The 20,838-nt window shown below is 43.9% G+C and overlaps 1 protein-coding gene across 3 annotated transcripts in view; it reads right to left on the bottom strand.

Moving 5' to 3' along the window:
• Positions 1 to 1,755: 1,755 nt before the first annotated feature.
• Positions 1,756 to 20,838, bottom strand: part of POSH (Plenty of SH3s) — a 43,843-nt gene continuing 24,760 nt past the window's right edge. For 2 of the 3 annotated variants that reach the window (XM_065427023.2, XM_065427021.2), the window contains 5 exons: positions 20,404 to 20,716; positions 16,321 to 16,710; positions 13,749 to 13,930; positions 11,181 to 11,306; positions 1,756 to 9,990 (listed from right to left, as the gene is read on the bottom strand). In XM_065427023.2, the coding sequence (XP_065283095.1) occupies positions 9,822 to 9,990; positions 11,181 to 11,306; positions 13,749 to 13,930; positions 16,321 to 16,710; positions 20,404 to 20,716 (1,180 nt within the window). In that variant the 3' untranslated portion in view covers positions 1,756 to 9,821. The remainder of the gene's footprint in view (positions 9,991 to 11,180; positions 11,307 to 13,748; positions 13,931 to 16,320; positions 16,711 to 20,403; positions 20,717 to 20,838) is intronic. The other variant, XM_065427022.2, reaches the window with a different exon arrangement.

Raw genomic sequence — 20,838 nt, 5'->3', positions numbered from 1 at the left:
CTGTAATAAGGCATTGATTGACACACACAAATCACTCTGTACATGGCAACAATTTTATTTTAACATTGTGAATGTAAAACATACCAGCAGCTGTCCACTGAACACCTGCCGAGATGGGTGCACAACATGGCATCGCCAGCGTGATCACAACCGTACCTGTGACTCGGCATGCACTCGACTTTTTCAAGGAGTTTGTGTGCCTGAGTGCAAGAATGGGATTTACAGCTAACAGTGCTCAACACTGGGGAGCGGCATAAAAAAAAAGTTGGAAGAAGCCCTTGTATTTACAAGGTAAAGGATAGACGACAATTATGGAATGCAAAAGTGTGACATGAAATGTACTGATGCGATGTTTCATTTGGCACCTTCGTGCATCAGCTGACCCTCGCATTGTGTGTGTGTGTGTGTGTGTATGTGTATGTGCACGCACATCATTTTCAACTTCGGCAATGCGCAATCTGTACATTACTAGCTTGCCAAAGTATGAATGCCAACAAGGCAAAATGAGAATATTATATTAGTTTTCCTTGTAAACAGCATTAAATATATTACAACTAGATCTCGCTCACGTGGCTTAGTGGTGTAAAGGCAGGAGTACATGGATAATTCTCAAGGGAAGAAATGTCCATATTGTAAGAAGTCGGCAAAGCATGGGGGGGGGGGGGGGGACAATAAACAAAAATAAAGAGAGGAAAAGAATAAATTATTTGCCAAACAAAAGTGGTGCGAGAAGTATAACAAATACAGCAAGCAGCATGACTTGTAGAAACTTGTTCACTATAAGGTGCAACATAGGCATTGCACTTGGTTATATCTATGCGCATGTGCATAAAAACTTGCCGCTGACAAGCACACTGGATTTTGCTTGGAGCGTACTTTAGCCCACAGGAGAGAGAGCTGACTGCTATCTTCCTTATATACCAAATAAGAAAGTGTGTCACTAACCTTGGTAAAGTATGCCTTCTAATGTGCAACAGAAGTGGAGTGACCAGACACACAATATTTATCTGCGAGTGTCCTGCAAACACAAGCTAATTCCCTTAGGTGGTATTTCTTGGGATCAATCAGTTTCCATATCCAAAAAATTTATGAAAGCATTCCACCTTACTTTCAAACTGTATGAAGATAAAATGCAAAACACAAATTCAACAACTATTTAACAAATGTGTGCCATCAGGAGCTTGCCAAAATAATGAAAGTACCTTTTGTCACCGGCACAACCCTATGTGATTGACAATTCATTACAAGCTCATGGTCGGCCAGTTTTGATTTCCATTTTCACACATCAGAGTTGGCTGTTCTAACTGTTTGACACTGCCAACCCCCTTCAGAAAAGGAGAAAGAAAAAACGCAACATGCTGTCTCAGGTCCAAATCGTGATTGCATATGCTGGCTTAGTCCAAAAGGTTTGCATGTTATACTAATAACCCAAGTGCCATGCTTTTAAAAGAAACATGCAAATGAACCAGCATCTGACTCGCAGCCTGACATTATCTAAAAATTTCTATAATTGCCTCCTCCTTTTGCACTCAAACAAAACAATCTCTCATATGCCCTCAACATACTAAAACAAAGAAGGAGGCAGTGTAAATGTGGCTGCAAAAATTTATGAAAAAGAGAAGCTTAGCCATGCACTCCAGCATTCTACTATCGTGCCTTCACCAGCAAAGATACCAATGCCATAAACTATAGAGGATCTTACAACACTACCTAGAGGGAAATGTGGTGCTACCATCTATACAAGGGACAGGAATGCCAATATATAAAATGTTCAGCTTGTCTTGAACATAGTTTGTCTTGAAACATAACCATGCCAGTGCAAAGAAAACTTTGGATTAATAACAAGCCTTAGTTTTTCAGAAATACAATCCTACTCATCACTTGCTCACATGACAAAAAAACGAAGGAAACAGACACACACATAATTGGTACTGCAATACATTTGGTACAGGCGCTCTTGTCTTTCTTTCAATTCTCCAACCGAAAGATCGTGCTGTCAGAATTTCATTACACTGTTGTGGAGATTCTCAATGGTCTCGCATCCCATTATGTTTTTCTTCCCTGCACAATTATTGCGTCTCCTGACATTCGGCTTCTATGCATGACAGGCTCGATGGTGGGCATCATTGTGTTCTAATCATAAATTGCCCACAGTCATGCAACAAAACCAGCACCTCACACACTGCTTTAGTAGGGAACTGAATTATCATAACAGATGCAACAATAGTCACCTACAAGATGTCCCGACTCTTTGAGAAAGATGAAAATCTGAAATCCTAGAAATTCTGTGCACACTGTAGCACCACCTTTCCCTCCAGGCAATTCTAAGAAAATGTTTCTGCCGGAAAAGAACAAATGAGGCACGACCACATGCTCCTAGCTGACATTGCGAAACATACAGCAAGGCATTTTGATAACACGTCTATGCCACAGTGATAAACAGAACAAGGCACTGAACATTAGTGACAACTAAACATGCACCTTAAAATGAGTACGAGGCATCTCAAGATTCAAGACTCCATGGTAAACATCACTGCAAACAAATGCAAACAAACATGACAGTCCAGGACTGAGCGGTTGTAGTACCTGACACTGGAAACAAGCATGGCAGTAAAAGCTTGAAGTAAGGGAACAATAAATACAACAAGTAGAAGAGAAAAAAAAAATTTCTCTGGTGCTCTACTGGGTCGTTAAAACACCAAGATTTCTGAAGTTATTTACAGAGTACGCATTTACAAGCACCAGCATTAGGTCTCCATGTGTGTATGTGTGTGTGTGCTACGTAAAAGGGCAATGTCAGGTTCGAGGTGCATTTAAAACACCTAGAGATTCGTCAATATTGTGACCGCTATGTACAGAGAAGGTTGTATGTTACAGAACATCTTTTTTTCTTTTCAGCATAACCCTGAAGTCCTTCTACAAAGAAAAAAAGAAAAGACTCGCACTCTGCTTTCAAGCTCCTTATTGCTCTCATCTTCGCATTCCACATGGAAGAATACAACAGAGAGCACTAACTGTGCTTAGATTCTGCATTAAATGCAATACGGCATCACGCATTGGGACTCGAGAGGGTCATCAGGGGGCACACCACTACATTCACTTGGTAGTAGTGCAGGCTGCTTCAGCATGGGTCACGTATGTAAAGAAAATTGATATCACTGATAAGCAATCAGTGTACAAGCTCTCAGTGAAAGGTTTCTTTCTCATGGACAATTTGGAAAATTCTAGAAGTTGGCTTGCCTGCAGGACCTTGCTTCAGTACCCACACCACCACATCTACACAGCCAGTGATGGCATTCTCTTTTCTTTATGAAAGAGAGTGCAGATGTGGATCCTGTTTTCGGTTAAAATATAGCTGTAAAGGACAGCTGACTTGCACATTTTTGTACATCATAATCCATCACTGTAAAGCTAATTTTCCCGCAGTGCCATTTTCAAACTTAATTGCAGCACAACCAGTTTTCAAATCTGCAGATACATGTAGAAGCCACTGTGTGTGGGTTGCACAAGGCAGTCTAAGGATGTTGTTCCACGCAACTGTTAAGTACTGACATGCATGGCTTGTATGTTATCTTCGTATCAGTTACAACCAGTGCTGTCATTAGTAGCACAGGATTTATGCTTTGGAGAATCCCTAAGTTGTTGAAAATAAAAGTGTTTCGTTACCTAGAAATGGTAATGTTCATTTAAGCCACAATATTCATGCACAATATAGTAGCGGCTACTGGGTCTTGTAATGTTGATCTTTGGGTAATGTGAGCTTGCCAGAACATTCAACCATAACTACATTTCGAAGCATTCGACATCAAACTAGAAAGTTCTGAAATGGGCACACTGGATATCGTTACCACAACCAGACAACTCAAATGGAAGCTGCATTTATTGCGTTGTCCACTGCTCATCCGCAGCTTTGGGACATGTGCTTGTCATGTAAATATAATAATAATATTTGGGGTTTTACGTGCCAAAACCACTTTCTGATTATGAGGCACGCCGTAGTGGAGGACTCCGGAAATTTTGACCACCTGGGGTTCTTTAACGTGCACCTAAATCTAAGCACACGGGTGTTTTCGCATTTCGCCCCCATCGAAATGCGGCCGCCGTGGCCGGGATTCGATCCCGCGACCTCGCTTGTCATGTAAATGATGGCCTTTGATCTCCAGGCGGCAAATGCACGCAGCAACGATATTGAGATTGCGTGTTGGTAAGGAGCAATTTAAAAATAAAGCTTGCAATGCCAGATATCCGGCAATGATTCAGGAGATTGCAGAAGAATGGCTAAATGTTTTCTCAAATTTTTTCAATTAGCATTTCCCGCAGATGACCTTGTTCCTTTACAAAGTAATTTCTTGCCTACTATACCTGCTGTACTGCAAGCTAATCATAATTTTTCACCCTCTCTGCTTGAGTTGACAAAATTTTACTGCATATTAACCAGAAGATTATATTTTGGACTGTCGCATGCTTATCCTGCCTCAGTGTTGGCGTAACTTAATTTTTCCTTTTTTGCTTAACACACAAGGACACTATGAGTGGAATACAGCACTTCGTACCCATGGCAATATGACCCAGACAAGAAACTTGATTTACTATCACTGCACTAATAATGTCACACAGCAAGTGCGTGTGTGGATTGTACGCACATAAAGCTGATACCCAAAATGCAATGAAATATAGGAACATGCAACATTGCTCATTTGGTAAAGCAAGAATGAGTGAGCAAGAAATATCAGAGCTTTGAAGGCATGACTACACAAAACATTGTTATTGGAATGAAAAAGAAACCAGCGAATAGAAACTTACACAAAAAAATTGAACTGAATGAGCACTGGACTTCTTCCCTCCATTTTTTTTCCATTGTGTAAGCACCTGTTTGCCAATTCCCTGTTCATTCACAAGCACATACCAACTCGCACAACAAGAAACGCTACTGCTCATGGAATTTCTTTGCTGTTTTGTGACCTCAACATACTAAAGAAACTTAAGACTGTGAGTGAGGTGGGGAGGGGGGCAGCAAACGACTGGAATAAACACCGAAAGATTAGGAAGTCAGCATAACCATGGGGGCAAACGATAAAATGAACAACGTAAACACCAAGTTCAGAAACATCTCAACTTGCAAGAGCACAGATTATGCATTTTGGAGGACCGAAACACCCAATTTAAAGACCTCAAACAGATGTTTTTTTTTTTTTTAATGACTCACCTCTAAAATGCATATCCTTTTGTGTCAAAAAACTTCCAAGGCACCAAATAAGCAGCTGCGACCATAACTTGGCCACACAATGGGTCTCTCATAGCACCCGTGGCACACCGAATCTCCTGAGAAACTGTTTAACTTGCAGTTATTTATCATGGACTCTGAGCTATTCACAGGTGGTATGATTTTGAAGGCTCCATGCGAAGACAGTGCTGTTTGGCCTCAACTTAATGACATCAGAGCATATGTAGAGTAAGACATTCAACACTGTGGTGGTGATTGCAATATACTCTGTCGGTGGAGCTCTCCAGGATATCAGAGCCTACTTCCACAAGGCTTTGGGAAAGACAGAATCCTGTACTTTCCCAGACAACTGGAAAAACCTTGAGGCTGATGCCTACCAAAAGGGTGTACCTATGGAGTGGTCTTCCCAGACTTGCTTCTCTGGGCACTCTCGCAGGCCTAAGGGTACGCACAAGTCGCACGTTGAATACCACTGGTCAATCTGGATTAGTCCACTAAATCTTTAAGCAATCCTTTAGGCTTCACAAATCTGAATGCGTCAGAGCAAAACAAACCGCTCTGTACTGGGCAGTCGAGGAAGGTACAACATGTGGTCTGTTCTAGAAACACTAATAGCCGCTTTGTCTATGTGTCTGATTATCAAAACATCAGGGTGGTTTCTATGCCAAGACTTCTGTCATCTGCTCTACTTGTAATACAGTCCAACCTTGATATAGTAAACACGGATATGAAGCATTTAATGAATATATGCTTATAGCAAATATGGGATAAAGTGAATGCATTCTTGTGTTGGATGCAACTTCATTATTGGCCACGAGATCAAGCAGAGTCGCCACCTGGTGGGCACTGGCAAAACCATGGATAATGTGGATTACACCACGTGTCGTCTGTTAGGCCCTACGTGGCGTGAATATCCTTAAATGCTGTTTCTTTCGGCATTGTAGAACAGTCGTAAATGCTGGTGTGCATATTTTGACAGTGTTCAAAAGCATTTAGTCTTGCGCTGTCGTTTTTATGCTGTAGTGAGAACAGCGACTGCCTGTGTCAAGCGCATGATGTGTGATTGTCACACCCTTCACTTACCACAAGCATATCAATTTTATAATCGGTTGGTGTTTAGATTACATCACAAAAATAATTTTAGCTTGTTTTAAACAAATAGAATGCTAGCGGCGAGACGTGAATGTCACATTTTATTAACTTGTCACGATGTATTGATCACTCTGCAATCTCTGTGATACCATGAAACATGCATCAATCAGCAGTAGAAAAAAAAAGAATATTATGCATGTATTCATATAAATTCCTACGCTTCATAGTACGACAAATGCATTGCAATAATTGCAAGGCCCTCGCTGAATTGTTACGCAACCAGATGTGTTCCTTTAATATGTGGATCTGATGCAACTATGGTGAATTCATATTGCCTTGCAATTAAATCGTGGATTTTTGTACTCCAATTCGCTACTACAAAATGGAAGCTAAACTAGGGTGTTATATGAGGATCATGTGTGATGCAGCACTCTATAGACACAGCACGTCATCACACAGAGCTGAAAGGTGGCTATTATAATCTCTTTTCGCTAGTCAATGTAGCATTGTTAGCTTCACAAAAAACTGGTCACTATCAGCTGAAATAAAACAACCTGATGATTTTAGCTTCTCAAATAATAATAAATTTGCAGCATCGCTGTCGAGTGTGAAACCGTGTGAGGGCGATAAAAAAAATGTCTGAAGAAACCTGATCATCCTACTAGTGTACTGCCACTTTGTAGCAGTACACTAGCGGATCACTTAGTGACCTGCTTGCTTAGCTGAACTCATTAACTGCTAAAAAAAAAAAGAAAAGAAAAGAAACAGATATGTATGTGTATATTTGGTAATTTAGAGTGCGCATTAACTTGCTACTTCACCTTTGTTGTACAGGAATATAATTTTTTACACCCCTGCAACATTCGCAGAGAATGCTGTATTAAATAACTTGCACATGCAACAATGTTAACAGAGTATGTGGAATGCAAGCGAAGTATACACAAAAAAGCCCTAAGAAAGTGCCAAAACAATGACCATGTGGCTGAGTGCCAGTCCCTTTTTCATGGCAGTTTGCACTGCTTTTAAGTAAATATGATGGCCCTGGGCATTTTGCGCAAGAATGTGGCATCGGAGGGCAATATAAGATCAGTTTACTGCAGTCAACACGTATAACTAGCGGCAAATTTGGCCAAATAGTTCACAATGGAATGCGGCCACATACATTTCAATGCACGCCGTCGACCGCCTGTCCCCATTAATGCGGCAACAGTGCTGCCTCCTGTAGTTTCATCTCATGGCAAATAGCAAGGTTCTATTGTACTAAGTTATACTTGGTGTTTGCACCGATTCAGAAAGCCTTTTTTTGTCATATGTGCCTTTGAGAAGTGTTATCACACAAAATTTTACTAGCGAGAGGAAGCTATACTTAATTAATTTCACTTATTCGTGTAATTTTGTCTTTTAAGTTATAGTAGCTAGTGCAAGCTTGCCAATATAGATCTAAAGCAATGATTGATGAATAACGTGCAGTCAAATCGCGTTAATTTGAACACGCTTAAATCGAACTTGCGCTGTGGTACTGTCAAAGTTATGTGTATTCCAATGGGTGAAAACGCCCGGTAATTCGAACGTGCAAGTATTTGCAACGGTTAATTTGAGCATACTGTGCTCCGACAATGCTCTTAGCAGTGTGCAAAATCACGCGGCGGCGCCTCCGACCAGCATTCCTCTGACCCCGCCATAGAGGAAGAGCTTAGGAGAGACTCCTTAACGTTGCGCAGAAAATAAATAATAATAATAATAAAAAGAAACGTGGCGGAAATTTCTGTGCAGGCACGCATAACCGATTGCTTCTGTTAGTGACTTGTGTAAGCGCTGCCGCACCGCCGTGTGCCCCACAGAGTCAATGCAAAAGAACGTCTGAAATTTCAAACGCAAAAAAACCTTCGCCATCCGGTTTTCTGGACTTTTTGCCATGACCACAGGTCTGAAATGGCATTATTCGAAGCCTCCACCACGACCATTTTGATTATCGCGCCGCCTCGAGCCGGCGCTCCCGCACGCAGATCCGCTGGCAGCTGTAGCCACACCGCAGCAACACTAGAACTAGCTACTTTGGCGTTCGCTACCAAACTTTTTGCTGTTCGGTGCCGTGTTTCACATTGAAGCAATTCGCTGCTGCTGTTGGAATTGGCGCCGACTCCGCCTTCGTGATACTCGCCAATGGCTTCGGAGAGCACGAAGCATGGCGCATTGCATAATATCGGTTCCCTAAAGTCAACTTCGCCCCAATACAGCACTCTTACGCACTGAAGTATACCAAAAGATTGAAGGGGCAATTGTCACGACATGATGCATTTCCTTTAATTAAACCGCGTGCACCTGCCATCTCCTATCACAGTTCGAGCACCGATCTGCCTAATAAATGACTAATTTGTAAATATGTGCGAATAAATCTTGTGGTTCTTCCCACCCATGTCTTAGCTCAGTGCACATGCACCACTGCAGGTAATTCCTCCATTAAATTAGCTTCCTTAAATTCGAAATTCTTTTAATTCGAACAAATTTTTGGGCCCCTTCAAGTTCGGATTATTGAGCTTCGACTGTACATATGTCAGTGGCATTATGTGCAAAACAGACCATAACCTGCTATCTTAAATTTTTTTAGTCACAGTTTCGTGCAAGGAGCCTCTAGGTGCTTCCTTGAAGTACTAACTGAGCACCACACTGGCAAAAGATGAACTCATAAAGCAAAAAGAAAGCACAGAGTTGAATCGCAATGCTTACACAAAGCACTAAATCCATATGGACTCATCCCTCAGCAGGTGGAAATGCCGTGCCTTTGAATTTCCAGCTAATTGCCCTGACAACAAGCTGAGCAAGAGTGCTTCGCTGCACAGAGAGTTTATCCAGATTGACCAGTGAAACTTACTCCAGACTGAGTGGTGCAATGCAAATTTTCTAGCCCAAAGGAGAAAAGGTAAGTGTTCCAGGTCAACTAACTTAACAGTTAAAAAAAATGGCGTTTTACGTGCCAAAACCACTTTCTGATTTTGAGGCACGCCATAGTGGAGGACTCCGGAAATTTCAACCACCTGGGGTTCTTTAACGTGCACCTAAATCTAAGTACACGGGTGTTTTTGCATTTCACCCCCATTGAAATGCGGCCACCGTGGCCGGGATTCGATCCTGCAACCTTAACGCAACAGTTTGAGAACCGTCTAAGTGCACTGGGTGCTATGGAAGACTCATTGAATGTGACTAGAAACTATTGCAGTCACATATTTGGTGTCGTGCAAACCTTTTACACAGTGCTCTCCATACTTCCTAAACCCAAAATAACCAAACCCTGCCCTTGTGTTGCTTCTTATGACCTGTGGTTGTGCTGTTTTCCCACAAGGTGATGTGCCGACTAGCCCAACCCAGTACTGCAATACCACCGGAAGACACCAGAAGATTTGTCAGCGACTGCCCTGCCGCCTGTACCATAATCAAGGTCCTTGATGTGTGTGCCTAGGAAGTGAGACTGCAGGTAGATGAACAGATGAGGTGCAGGTGGGGTGTCTCAGAAGCTCTCAACAAAGCTGCCAGGGAAGAGTCCAGTCTTTCCCGTCCTCTGCAGCGTGCCTTTGAACCAGCCATCCTCCCGCTTCTTGTGCACATACACGACGTCTCCCTGCTTGAGCTCGAGCTCATACTCGCTGTTCGGAGGGTAAGGCACAATGCAGCGAAACCTGCACAAAAGGAGCTGCATGATCTCTTGTACACAAATGTCAATGCTACAGCAGACAAACACTAAAAATTATGGATGTGCAAATACTTGAATATCAGCAAATCGAATCGAATGGTGAATGTTCAAATAATTTGATTTGTCAATCAATTATCTATTCAATATTTTTTTCCAAATATTTGATATATTCAGCGTAAAGAACTGCATGGATTTCACACATCTAAGTTGATAAGCGAACTAATGTAGTAGCACCTGAGACAAATGCTACAAAAGCAACCTGGGGTACATGAGACAATGATACAAACCTCTTAACACTTCACTGCCCTTTAATGCTCTTGAGGAATCGTACTTGCATAGTAAATTATCAGCATCTAGCTTTCAATCCTTGCTAATCATAGGCCACATTACAGCTATGCCTTCAAGAAGAACCAATGACAAATGAGTATTGCGGAAATCTGTGAGGCAGAGGAAGTTTTATGAAAGGAATGAAATGGTCAGCTACCTTGCAGCATGAAGCTACAAAGGAATCTGATAATCGTTTATCATAAAGAAAATTTTGTAGCTGAAGAAAAATTCATTCTGCTCCAAGGATTGAAACCGGGACAAACTTCTTTCCAGGGAGGTCTCTTTAGCATATTGCCATGTTGTAGTGACGGTGCAACTTGGAAAAAGTGCAACTTATTATTGGGTGAACCCAGCAAACCAGCGAGACTCGAAGCACAATGATGGAGAGCACAGTCATCGAGTCTCGAAATCTGATCTACGAATCAAGTGTGTCAGCTATTTATACATGACTCATTGTACATTTCAGCAACATTGCTGGTGCTCACATTTGTTCTAGAAGGTACATCACTATTCATGTAGTGTGCTCAGTCTGATTAGCCAAGAGTCTTTTGCTACAAAATCAGCAACAACGTTTAGGAAATTTCGGATACATGTGGGCATGCCTTGCGCAGAATGATAACTTTGTAACAGTGGTCAGCCGGTGAAAAGTGGTCGCCAGAAAAACATAAACAATGCATGCATGTCAATGCGGGCTAACCAGTAGGCTAGCGAGGTCAGTTTAAAGCACGGGGAGAATGAACATAACAAAAGTTCTTTCCGATAACCCATATGGGTTTCCTTTATAGCTTTGTGCTACACTAGGGTGGGTGACCATTTCGCCTTTAACAAAGAGCCAATGTGCCAACACACCTTTCCCTCACAAGAGGAGCAGGCTGCTTGGGCCTCGCCTTGAGGCTGTCGTTTCCATCCAGGGAGCTGGTCTTCTTGTGCAGTGCCTGCTGGTTGCCTAAAACCTCACTCGGACACGAGCCAGACCTGCGGGTAGAAACCCAAAGTGAATTATAGCAAACTTGTCGTACAGCGCAAGTGAGGGTGAGATAACCGCGAAGTTACCTGCGTGATAAGTTACTGATCTCAAATGTGACATTTCATTACCAATTTTCTGACTCTGTACTTGCTGTTGTAAGTCCTATTTGTTCGCCTGATCTAGTAGTAGTCAGCGCAATAAACCTGATGGTTGACAGTGAGTGTTCAGTAGTAGTATATTTTATTCTGTGTGCCATCCCTGCATTATTTATTCACTAAGTTACAAGCTTGCGCTAACTTTTGCATTTTGTTGCTGTTGTTGATTCCTTCATGTCTCTTATTGCACAGCACTCACTTGGCCTTTAGGCAAAAAGGGGGGGGGGGGGGCACACATTTCCTTTAGGAGCTTGCCCTACACTACACACACACGCCTTTACAGGGCTACATACCGTATTTACACGATTGTAAGTCGAGTCGAATGTAAGTCGACCCCCCCATATCGCTTGACCGGGAAAAAGAAAAAAAAAAAAAGAGAGCATACCTGAGGGCGCATTCGATAACGAAAATTTATTAGTAGCTGACATGGTCACTCGACTACTCGTCTTCACTAGTGCTGCCATCGTCATCGTTGCTGCGGTCCCACAGCGCGTCGTGGTCCAGCAAAATTTCAAATTTGGCAAACGACCGCACCAGGACACCTTGCAGAACAGCAGCCCACGCCACATGCACCCAACCACACGCAGCCATCACGGAGGCTCTTTTGACAGGTCCGGTTGGCGTAATTTCGCAGTCTTCTGCCGCCAGCCACTCGTTGTACTCACGGCGGAGCAGAACCTTAAAATTAAGGCGAAGGTCCGGGCTTGTTTCATAACCACGTCGCACTTCAATGGCACGGACCGATCACGCATTTCAGCGACGTACGCCGCAAGCTTAGCCTACAGCTCCGGAAAGCGTCCAGACTTCGGCACGTGGGAAATTTGTCACCTGCCGTCACAGGGTGAAAATTTTGCTTTGCTGCAGTCGCCACTCTCGCACCACCCATTTAGAAACATCGAAATTGCGGCCCGCTGCGCAGTGATTTGTTTCCTCGGCGTAAAGGATGGCAGCCCTCTTGAACGCTGCTGTGAACGAGTGCCGAACGATTAGTGGGCCTGCAGCACTCATGACGACTGGGGAAGCATAGAAGTAGCACGTAGCCGGCAGTCAAGTGGAACGCGTCAAAAAGTTCGTCAAACCAATTCCAATGTCTTTAACCAGAGAAAGAGAAACCGCGAGCGGCGTCTGCTCTTCCATGAACTACCGATACCCCCCGCAAGCGCCGCCGTCCTGAGGGTGTCGCCGCAAATGGGAACAGCGGTGCTTCCATCAACTATCGACACCCTCCCATGAGTGTTGCATGCACTGTAAGCTATGACTGTAAGACTCTCAAAAATGTTGAAAAACCCTTCCGAAAAGCGAACAAACACGCGGGATAGCAAAAAGATACGGGTAGGGCCATAGAGAAAACAAAATTGTAACTACGTTGTAGCTCTTGTTGGTATCGCTTTTTTTGGCGGGGCCACGTTTTGGTTTCGATTGTAAGTCGACCCCCCAACTTCAGACTTTCAAATTTTAAAAAAGGGGTCGACTTACAATCGTGTAAATACGGTATGCACATTATCATTACAGATGATTTAACCATGTAAGGGTAACATCTTTCTTTTTAACGAGTCCCCCTAAGGTCATACTTGTTTATTGCCAATTTAATTTAATTTAACCACCTTCCTCCATCCAGCTTCTGATTGTGTTGACTCGCTTAACTGTTTAACTCTGCTTCCTGTGCACTGTGATCGCATGTTGTTAACAAGCCGGCTGTCGGCGTTCAAGAATGGCACTGCTATAACAACTGCAAACAGGGGTTGCGGGTGGCAAGTGACATACGAGCTCTGCCGAGGCATCGCTATGGTGGCCCCAAAAGGCGCCTTTTAAAAAATGCGTGAAGGCTGCCACGGCATCATCCCAGCTTGAGAAATCCAGAAGAAACAGTGGGAAGAGATCGCTACAAGCATCTCACCATGTACTTCCCACTAGTTTGCACAAGAAAACTGCATGTCCAACCGCCTTGTTTGCTTTACACGAAGCTTGCCAACATCCTTCTCCAAGGCATCCAGGTTCTCCACATATTGAAGCGGAAGGTCCGTCGCGAAAACAAGCTCATGAGGGACTGAATCATCTACAGGACCTCCCACGAGGACAATGTTGAGGCAGCCTGCCCGACCGCTGTTTACTGTTTTCAAAACAGTAAAGTCTGAATGTTTTAAACCTGCAATAAAGAAATTTGACCCTGGGGGCTCACATCCAGTGAAAAAATGCTACCCTCAAAAGCACAGCTTGGCAGTATGCATAAAACATTATGTGCGCAGGTTAATTCGTGCACACTCCAGCACGCAGTACACAAGCAAGAGCTGTCACCTGATGTGCACGACAGGCACAGCACTGGGTGGTTGCAGAGAGGGCTGGCCCGCTGCTGCTGAGCTGTCCACGAAACTCGGGTTGTCGCAAGAAAAATTGGGTGGAGGAGGTGAGCGTGATCTGCGCTTGGCTGTGAGCCGCTTCATCAGGCTTATCTTCTCCTTTTCCTTGCGCTCCTTCTGCTGGAAAAGTGCACATCATCCGCATTCAGCAAAAAATCTCGCTTCCATTAGAGGCCAAATAAGTCAAACTCAAAGGGCCTCACAATACAGCTGCAGTTACATCTACTACAGATAAAGTATGCTCCTAAAGACTACGGACATTGGATAATTCAACAATGGAACTCTGCCAATGCAAACTGTTTGAAGATCAAATTAAATGTTTGATTTGCATGGGCACCTTTTGGGCTCTCAATAGGGGTGACAATAGATACATTTCTGAAATTGTAGAAAATCTGCGACATAGTTCTCGCATGTATGAAGATGACACATGGCAAGTATGAAGGCTGGGAGACAACTTATACCAAAGTTGCTCTCCAAATGGCCCTGGGGCCATTGACATTTGTGATAACACGACATGGGGCAAAATTTGCTGATGAATAGCAATATATGGCCAAGTAAAATGATGATACTTGTAAAAAATAAACAAGAGTGCTGTGCATGTTTCTTCTTGCTGCAGTTGCAGCGATCAAAGGAATTGAGTGAGCCAAGGTATTACAAGGCCATGAAGCATGTCCACCTCCTGGGTACAGTGGGGACGCTCAGCTCTCTTGTGCCCCGTTATGTTGTTCTCCCTGCATGGCTCTTGCATCTCCTGTAATCCAGTTCCCTGTGTAGCTAGCGCCACCGCTGGCTGATGTAGTTGCAGAACAGTATGAGAAATGGTGCGAGTGTTGCGCTGCTAATGCCACCGAACAGCGGAGCTACTCTGGCGCAAGAGAGTACAGTGAAACCTGGTCACTACGAACACCACATCAACGAACTTTTCAGATTAACAAACTTTCAGAAATCCCCTGCTGCCTTCTTATCGTTCCCAATGTAAAAATATTTCAGTACTGCAAATTTCAGAAGAGCAAACTTTTCACAAAAACGCGGTTCATTTCGTTATTCCATTTCCCTGTGATGTCAACGCCTCAGTAGTACAACCTAATATTCCGAAATCAAGGAATTCTTAGATTTCAGTGTATCCTTCACGGCAGTCGAAACAGTAGGCTAGAAGATAACAAGGCACAGAGGGCGGTCGCGGCACATGGGTTTGGAAAACCTGAGACAGCACCCGAGAAAAAAAGGATGTGGGCGAGCGGAGGCAACGATGCATCAGCTTGGTTTTACGAGTGCATGCTCTGCCCAGAAAAGTGGCGCCTAGCAACGGAGGCGTGTGTCTTCCTTCTTTCACCCTTCTTTCCACACACACCTCTTTCTTTCGAGCTTCTTTCTGTGGCCGTACTAGCTACACACACGATCGCACTTTGCACTTTCCAGACGGTGTTGTTTATGTGCGCTTGCACTTTGCATAGTTCAGGTGTACACCTCGAGCGAGACAGTTGTGGTGTCCACAGCAAGAAATGTGAAAAACAAAAAAGCAAGAAACATTGCACTTTGGAGGTGATATGGAGCTACCTTTTTGCCAGTAGTTTTCTCGGTGTCAGCGTCTGTTTTGCGTGCATCACTCTTACATGGTGCTTTGGTAATGCGTGGCTGCGGAATCGATGAAAAATAGCAACAATGCATGCCGAGAGCCAACAGCAACGTTTTCCTGGATAGCCCATAAGCTGACAACTTAACTGATGGGTTGATGGGTGGAATGGTTAATTTTGGGGCTTTCACTATAACGATCTTTCAGAATAGCAAACAATTTACCGCGGTCCTCTGAAGTTCGTTATATCGAGATTTCAGTGTACTGTATTTACTAGATTTTTTTCATGATTTTAGTTGCTTGAACTCGTACTTCGCTCTACATTCAAATAACAGCAAAATCAATTATTTTAAAACAAATATTCTAAATTCCGCGGTTTTAATGTTACGTTGGCAACTTGTACTTGTTGTTCCTTTGTCCCAAGAAACTGGTTCATAGAAACATGTACAGTAAAAACCTTGATATAGTGAAGTGGGTAAAATTGCCACTTCGTTGCATTGAATTTTTGTTATGCAATGGACTCTATCTAAACCTGGAGCCTCAAGGGACCAGGGAAATTGGCTCTATTTATCAGGAGTTCCATTTACTGAGAGACAAAGCTTAATACAATTGCATGACTATAAATCCAACGAACCATGAGGATGGTGCTCCATATAAGAGGCAGTTCCGTTTAGGCGATTTTCGTTTATCGAGATTCCACTGTTTTGAAATTCAACCTTTTATGCAAATAAGAAGTCATCGACAGTTTTTCTTAACACCCATGAAAAGGGCCGCAAAAGTTTCTGAATTATCGAGCATTCTGGAAAAACAAACCTCACTGATAAAAAAAAAAGTTTTGCTGAAGTTGAGCATCAGCCTCCCACTCCAACCTCCCCATAGCATGTGCACGATTAGAATACAGGGTCACAGTGTGCAGTGCAAACAAGATGTTGCTCACCTTTTCCAGACGCGTCGCTGAAGCAGATGGAGCCAGGGCACTGGAGGAGGTGGCGGTCGCAGATGAGCTGGAGCAGCCGGGCGTATTGGATGTGGCCACCCCGCCAGCACTGCTGGCCTGGGTGCTGCCACTGCCGGCGCCCACAGAGGTCGTGACGGCAACAGCGGGGTTGCGAGTGGGCGTAGCACACGCAGGCACCCACGTGGAGGCACCGCTGCCTGACCCATAAGAAGAAACCGAAGAGGGAGGCCACGCGAGCAACCAATGGCCGCCAGTGGGGCCAGCACTCCCCGAGGAAGCCTGGGAAGAAGCAGGGCTCCCTGTGGTGACAGCCACTGCCTTGGCCACGCCCAGCTGCTGCATCTGCAGGGCCACAGGGCCATGGCTCACCTGCAGGCGGGTTTGCAAAGCACTTCCGGGATGCTGCTCCTGTCACTTGTGTGCAAAATACGGTAACATCTATAAATATTACTAAATTCTGGAGTTTTATGTGCTAGAGCCACATTCTGATTATGAGGCATGCAGTAACGGGTAACTCCAGATTTATTTTGACTACCTGGGTTTACTTAATGTGGACTAAAATCTAAGTACACGAATGTTCTTGTATTTTGCTCCCATTTAAATGTGACCACAGCAGCCGAGAATTACACTCTATGCTCATTACAACGAACCTGTGTAGAGCAGACTTTCGTATAAAACGGACCATATTTCAGCCTTAGTTTGTTCTACCTACTTTATTAATGCAACGAAGTTCGCTTTTAACGGACCACGCTACAATGGACTATCGGCTACAGTGGACGAAATTAGCGGCAATTTTTTTCAAAATCGGGTGTATAAAATGTACTTTTGCCATGCTGACACAGGCTGACAACCGACTTGCGAGAGTCAGCCAACTATCACGGCTCAATATGGTGCATGCACGCGAGGCACAGAACGGGGGGGTGTCTACTCCAGTGCCTGCTGCTTACGGCGCAGCCGTGCGGGTGCCGCGTCTTTGTATGTGCTGTGCTTTCTATATTTAGTTTGCGTTGAAGCAAAAGACAGCACGAAGGTTGATTCACTCGCTGCTGTCGCCATGCTTAGCTTGCTTAATTTTCTGTCGCAACCGATGCTTCGCCTTTCGGGCAAAACTGCTACTTTTGTTTGTTTGTTTCTTTCTTTCTTTACTTTCGACGTTCATCACTCACGCTTTGCAATAAAGTTGTTAGAAATCGCAATGAAAGTTGCGGAAGTGAGGCGTCTCGGATGTTACGGACTTCGAAAAAAAAAATAGACGTTTTTTGTCAGATTATCAGGGTCCATTGTAACGAGAGTTGACTGTATACTCACAATCTTGAGCTCAGCAACACAATGCCATAACAGCTAAGCTAGCTATAGCGGCAGGTACAGCATTAGAATCTCATTAATGCATTCCCTTCTAGCAGGGTATAGAACCAAAACTGAACACGAAACTCCAATATTTTTTGCACAAGCTAGAACTGAAATGGAATGTTAAGATTTTTTTCACTCTCGAACGAAAGTGAACAGAAGAAATAACTGTTTTCGGTTCATGTTGGCCACCTTCTCAGGATATTTTCATCCATGCCTTGCCTGCTGCTGTTAAGACTCGAATCCTGAAGCATCGGTTTATAGTGTGGTATTATAGTATTTACTCATGCCTTGGGTATATGGGTGTGGCATGACACCTACTGGCCTTTCAGCTCTAACTGCAGTAGAATATTCTACTAGGTGCAAGTGTTGTGTTCGGTTTGACGTGGTGCATAGCTTAACGCCGAGCCATGGCCGTGCCCATTTGCAAGAAATCTATTGAGGTCACAATTCTGCAAACAGTGCAAATAGCGGGACACAGTTAAGGGACATGTGACACAGGCACTGTCGTGTGTCGTGTGCATTAAAGCTGAAATCTATTGAAGTTGCATTGCCAAGGAAGAAAGGACATCCTGTCGACGAGCTTATCTTCCAGGGGTGACAATTACAAGAGAGAAGATGGAGGAACGCATCATTCCGTCAAGCACTGTATAAACCAGCACTGTGTGGAGCACTGACGATGGCATTTACTCTCCGCACATGTTTTCATTTTGTCAATGGCGCAGATACGAGAGAGAGACGCCGCATTTTTCTGAAGTGCATGCACATGTGCGAGTAGCGCAAGAAAAATGTGTGGACTTCGCCCTAGACAACTGACTATGGCTGTCTGGCGCTGAATGATCGGGCATGGATGAGATGCTCCCCTATGTGCATAAATTTTTGCCAACTTCGTTTTTGATGCCTTTTATGCACGCTGTTCTGGAAGGTTTCTGGAATAGTACCAGATACAATAGCATGTCAGCTTGCCTCTCTTGAAATGGAATTCCCCAACTCTTAATTATCTGCTCGCCCTATCCATGCCAACTAACCGCTGTCTCCCCTGCATGGGAGGCAAAAAGTCTAAGTAAATTGCACCAGTGTTAACTATTGTAAATACTGTAATTATTGTAAATAGGCCCTCTGTACCTTTCGCTCCCCACTCTGTGCTTTCTCCAATTCTGTTCCCCCTTCACTACAATATCCCCCTTTCCAGCCAACATTCAGGTGTCAGCGATCGCCAGCACGGCCAGCAAAATGTCTTGTTCCAATAAATGTAGCACTTTTTTCCACAATCAGACGTGACCCGATGTGGACGCGCAGTAAGCAGCTCCTTAGGTCTATTTGTTCTTGGCCTGACGGCGTAGATGTTTTGTGAATGTGTATGGTAGAGCCGATCGCCCCCATGACAACCTCTCACTACGGACCACCGCAAGCCCTTGCCTTGCTTTCACAATTAACCTTTCTCTTTCATCCATGTCGATGTTTCTGAGCCAGTCTCCTGAAACTATCTCTTTCATGGAAAAGGCTTCAATCTCCCAAGCCCCCCATGCTAATGACCTTTTTCAATGAATAAGTTTTTCCAACAATTCATAGTCATCCCACCTAGACACCTGGTGTCATGCTGCCCATGGCACGTCCAGCTTGGACAACTAACAAAAGCAATGCTGGACGAGAAGCCGCGAGGAACGAGAAACCGGCGTCAGAAAGCTACACTTGTGGCTCAAACCATGTTGTCTCATTTGTAAATATGCACAAGTTTCCGTGATTTTAGAGGAGACAGCACCATTGTGTGGGTTTTCAATGTGGCATGTTAAGAGGTAGTCATAATACAACACACATGTAAGCATTCGAAATTGGTGAAAGTCAACAAGTTCTCCAGTAGTAGGAGACCTATATGCAGGGCGTTACACATACCTTGAACCAAGGATTAAAAAAGAAAAGTGATTAACTGCACCTGGGTGAAAACAATGGCACTCCTTAAAATGTGTTTTCTTATTAGTATGCTTAATTTATTAATTAGGTGAAATCAATCAATTATTCAGAATTTTTAATATTCGCTTTAGGGCCAAGTGCGTTTCGTTACACTGTAGAGTGGTCGGAAATTACTGATCCAATTTTTTGTGGACACGTACATGCTGTGTGGCAATTTTTTTTTTTGTGTGTGTGTAAGAACACTCATAAATTTTTAAATAAAACCATGTGACTCAATTCTCACACAGTGCTGCTTATAAAACTGGGCGCCCTGCCGTTTGCCCAGTTTGGACATGTTTTCATGCTCTGGTACTTTGCATGTGCCCACTTTTTACCATGACCACGTTCGAAGCATGCATTGTAACAGTACAGCCATTTAGAAAACATTCGCTATATCTGGAAGCAGTTGCAATAGGCAGGGTCGGAAAATCGTAAATGCACCGAAATTTGGTTGTTATAACTGGTAGGTCATATCTGGGAACGTTATGAGTAGGCTTGACTGTATGAACTTCAAGAACAATGAGAAAACTGAAAAATATCCTGACAAACCACACAATATGTTTCTATGCACTGTACTGATCCCGTGCGAAGATAGTGCTGTATGTGCCGCATGGCCAATCAGGTGCGGACTTGGGAAATGGGGGAGCAGCTTTTGTATGGATCATTTCTGAAATACCTCTTTTTCTCTAAATGTACCTGCACGCGAATTTAGAAACACCACTCTTATACAAGAATATGCAGTAAATAAAGAAGGAAACACCGTACCGGTGGTTTGTGTCCCAAGGGACTTGGGGTCGTGGTAAGTGGAGTCCTCTGTGGCGGAGCCACCAAGGCCCACTCAGCAAGCAGGGGGCTGGAGCCCTGCCCGCCGAGGAAAGGAGGTGGTCCACCAGGAACCATAGGTACCTGCTGCGGTGCGCACAACCGTGGGCGAGGTGAGCTGGGGGCAGGAATTCGTGTACCCATCTGCTGATGCTGCTGCTGCTGTTGCTGCTGCTGCTGCTGCTGCTGCTGCTGGTGTTGTGGCTGCTGCTGTGGTAGGGGCAGCAGTGCTGACGAAAAGCCACTACTCGATGACCTGCAGAGGGCAAAAGCACAGATTGATGCTTCTTTTTTTCTTTTCTTTTGGGGCGAAGCAGGACGTTATCTATGCTATTAAGCATAGATTTAGTAAAGTCCACAAGAGAAGAGACAGAATGT

Source organism: Dermacentor albipictus, chromosome 3, assembly GCF_038994185.2.
Source record: "Dermacentor albipictus isolate Rhodes 1998 colony chromosome 3, USDA_Dalb.pri_finalv2, whole genome shotgun sequence".
Lineage (NCBI taxonomy): Eukaryota > Metazoa > Arthropoda > Arachnida > Ixodida > Ixodidae > Dermacentor > Dermacentor albipictus.
This window is presented reverse-complemented; position numbering and strand designations above follow the sequence as displayed.